Raw genomic sequence first — 4,034 nt, 5'->3', positions numbered from 1 at the left:
CGTTCATGTTCCCGCACTCGCAGCGCCGCGCTGACAGAAGCCTTGCTCTCCGCGCCGCCTGCCTCTCTGGAGATGCAGGGGGTCTCGGCGGTCCCTCGCACCTGCTTGGCGGAGACTATTAACTCTGAGCCAGGGTCCTCCAGACAAGACCACGGGGCCCCGGCCTGCTGCTGTCTGCAGGCACAGGGTCAGTGGACGGGGCGTGGGATCGGGAACTGGAATCTGGCGTCGCCTGGAGCTGGGACGCCGCTCACTGTCACATGGAGACTCTTCAGCAGTTGGACCTCGATACCTCCACCTCCCTTCGGCCCTCGATCTGCGCAAGCGCGTTGCGCCCTTGCCGTTCCGCCCCTTCCATTCTGCCCGCAGGGCACCACGGGAATTGTAGTTCTCTTTTGGGAAGCCAACCTGAGCTCCAGTCTGACGTCGAGCTTCATGGTTTAGGGGAACTACTTATCCCAGCATTTATCGCGCGGAGGCGGAGCTGGATTTTTTTTTTTTTTTTTCTTTCGGTAATACATTGAGAAAACAGGGGCGTGTGGTTGGGAGGGGGGGTTGTGATGTTTTCTGGCTCTGGTAGCTCCCGGGAAGTTGAGCTGTGTTCAGCTCCTGGATTTTGCAGAGCTGGCACTTTAGACGAAGAGGTCACTTAACTCCTGAAGCGAAGCACAAAAGGCGGGAGGCGGGGGTAGGAGGGGAGGGCATGCGAGGGTAGGAAGGGAGGTGATGCGAGAGGAGGGAAGGTGTGGGGGAAAAAAGTTTCGGGCCTTTTTTGTATCTGTGAAAAAGTTTTCGATGTAAATATGTCTTTTGTGGGGCTTCGCAAGTGGCTCAGTGATAAAGAATCCGCCTGCCAAACGCAGGAGACATGGGTTCGACCCTTGGGTGGTGAAGATCCCCTGGAGAAGGAAATGGCAACCCACTCCAGTATTGTTGCCTGGAAAAGCCCATGGACAGAGGAGCCCGGCGGGCTACAGTCCATGGGGTTGCAAGAGTCAGACACGACTAAGCAACTAAACAACGTTTTTGTGGGAAACCCAAACCAAGGGAAACGGCGCTCTGGCAGTTTTTGGGTCCCAGAGGTCTCCTGTCTAACCCCATGGGGTCTGGGTAGCAGCTCTGCCGACTGACGCCCGAGATGGTCCATCAGGGCGCCTGCGGGGGGCTGTGGGCAGGGGGATGACATGCGTCCTAACCTCCCGTTCGGCAGGAGGACTGAAGGATCTCCAGATCCTAGCATTGTCCGTGCGAGGATCGCGCTGGCTTGCGGGGCGCACTCTGTCTGGCCTCCTGAGGTGGAGCTCCGGACGAGTGGACTTAAAGGGGCTGCTTTCCTCCTCCAGCCCGGGCACCTCCACTTTGTCCTCGAAGGAACCTAATCACCCTTGAAAAATAAAAAGCAGAACCCCTCCGAGTTCCGGTCAGCCACGAGCTCCCAGAGACCGAAGGCGCGCGCTCGGCCGAGAGCGCCCCGGGAAAGTGGCGCTTCGAACTCGTGAGCGCGCGCACGAGTGTCTGGGTACGTGTCTGTGTGCTCGCGCGTGTGAATGTACGTGTGTACGCCTGCCTGTGGAGGGCGGTGTGGAAGGTTGGGAGTGGCTGGTACGAAAGCTGCACCTTTGCTAATGGTAGCGCGTCATTTATCAGTACGTATATCCTGTTCAATCCCATTGTTTAAACAAAAATAGAAAGCAGTAGGGTTTTTTTGAAAGCTCTTTTATATTTGCTGAGTAAACTAAGTGATAGATGAGTTTTTAAAAATGTAAACTGTCATCTACCCTGATATTCATAGCCATCCAGTCCATCTGTGCACTTCCGCTCTAAGAAACAGCAAAGGAAGAAAAACTTTAAATAAATGTAGTGGGCAAAAGATGCTGAATGCTGAGTGTTGTGTTTTCTTTTCAAGCTGCACCGTCCAGTAGGGTATCTGCTTGCCTTATGTGGATATCGAGCACTTTAAATGTGGTTAATTGTGAATGAAAAACTGAATTGTTCATTTTAATTCATTAAAAAATCTTAAACTGATTTCATTTATTGGAAAACTTCTAAATATGTTTGGAACAATCTATTTTTTCGACTTAAGTGTTAAGTCTAAACTTAAAACCTGAACTGAGATATGCCAGTATATATAAACTACCAGCAGGATTTCAAAGACTTAGTAACATTTTTCTTAAGAATATTACTTTAGTAATTTTTTTACATTAATTACAAGTTCAAATTATATTTTCGCTATACTGGGTTAAATAAAATATAACATTAAAGTTGACCTGTTTCAACTTTGCAAAATATGCCTACTGTAACATTTAAAACTACACATATAGCTCGCATTATGTTTGTATTAGATATTGTTGGCTTAAAGTATTAAAATGAAGAGTAATATTTCTTATTGTTTATGGATATAGTTTCTTAAATAATAAAAATGAGACTATATGGACAGGATGGACCAACTTCAGGGTGGTGGTCATGTTAGGAGAGAGGCCATGGATGTTATGTGGGAATGGCTGAAAGGTGGTTTCCATTTACAATCTAAAGTAAACATTTTAGGATGTTAGATTTTCTTATTTTTGGTACTTTTATATATAATTTAAAATAATTTATAATACTGTGTGGTTCTTGCCCAAAAGTTTATAACCTGTCTTCTTCAAATATAATCAAATCATATGATTATACAGTGGAAGTGAGAAATAGATTTAAGGGACTAGATCTGATAGATACAGTACCTGATGAACTATGGACGGAGGTTCATGACATTGTACAGGAGACAAGGATCAAGACCATCCCCATGGAAAATAAATGCAAAAAAGCAAAATGGCTGTCTGAGGAGGCCTTACAAATAGCTGTGAAAAGAAGAGAAGCGAAAAGCAAAGAGGAAAGATATAAGCATCTGAATGCAGATGCTTATATGCTCCAAAGGAGAGCAAGGAGAGATAAGAAAGCCTTCCTCAGCGATCAAGGCAAAGAAATAGAGGAAAACAACAGAATGGGAAAGACTAGAGATCTCTTCAAGAAAATTAGAGATACCAAGGAAACATTTCATGCAAAGATGGGCTCGATAAAGGACAGAAATGGTATGGACCTAATAGAAGCAGAAGATATTAAGAAGAGATGGCAAGAATACACAGACGAACTATACAAAAAAGATCTTCACAACCAAGATAATCATGATGGTGTGATCACTCACCTAGAGCCAGACATCCTGGAATGTGAAGTCAAGTGGGCCTTAGAAAGCATCACTACGAACAAAGCTAGTGGAGGTGACGGAATTCCAGTTGAGCTATTTCAAATCCTAAAAGATGATGCTGTGAAAGTGCTGCACTCAACATGCCAGCAAATTTGGAAAACTCAGCAGTGGCCACAGAACTGGAAGAGGTCAGTTTTCATTCTAATCCCAAAGAAAGGCAATGCCAAAGAATACTCAAACTACCACACAATTGTACTCATCTCACACGCTAGTAAAGTAATGCTCAAAATTCTCCACTCCAGGCTTCAGCAATATGTGAACCATGAACTTCCAGATGTTCAAGCTGGTTTTAGAAAAGGCAGAGGAACCAGAGATCAAACTGCCAACATCTGCTGGATCATGGAATAAGCAAGAGAGTTCCAGAAAAACATCTATTTCTGCCTTATTGACTATGCCAAAGCCTTTGACTGTGTGGATCACAATAAACTGTGGAAAATTCTTCAAGAGATGGGAATACCAGACCACTTGACCTGCCTCTGAGAAACCTATATGCAGGTCAGGAAGCAAGAGTTAGAACTGGACATGGAACAACAGACTGGTTCCAAATAGGAAAAGGAGTACGTCAAGGCTGTATATTGTCACCCTGCTTATTTAACCTCTAAGCAGAGTACATCATGAGAAACGCTGGGCTGGAAGAAGCACAAGCTGGAATCAAGATTGCCGGGAGAAATATCAATAACCTCAGATATGCAGATGACACCACCCTTATGGCAGAAAGTGAAGAGGACCTAAAAAGCCTCTTGATGAAAGTGAAAGAGGAGAATGAAAAAGTTGGCTTAAAGCTCAACATTCA

At 45.4% G+C, this 4,034-nt stretch overlaps 1 protein-coding gene across 1 annotated transcript in view; it reads right to left on the bottom strand.

Moving 5' to 3' along the window:
* Positions 1-358, bottom strand: part of SAP30 (Sin3A-associated protein, 30kDa) — a 5,287-nt gene extending 4,929 nt beyond the window's left edge. Inside the window, exons 1-2 of the mRNA XM_010840305.1 lie at positions 285-358; positions 18-174 (exon numbers count right to left, since the gene is read on the bottom strand). Of these exons, the coding sequence (XP_010838607.1) occupies positions 18-174; positions 285-358 (231 nt within the window). The remainder of the gene's footprint in view (positions 1-17; positions 175-284) is intronic.
* Between the last annotated feature and the right edge of the window lie 3,676 nt (positions 359-4,034).

This window comes from Bison bison, unplaced genomic scaffold, assembly GCF_000754665.1.
Source record: "Bison bison bison isolate TAMUID 2011002044 unplaced genomic scaffold, Bison_UMD1.0 scf7180017864143, whole genome shotgun sequence".
Taxonomy (NCBI): Eukaryota; Metazoa; Chordata; class Mammalia; order Artiodactyla; family Bovidae; genus Bison; species Bison bison.
Note: the sequence above shows the minus strand (reverse complement) of the source record. Positions and strands in the feature narration are given on the sequence as shown.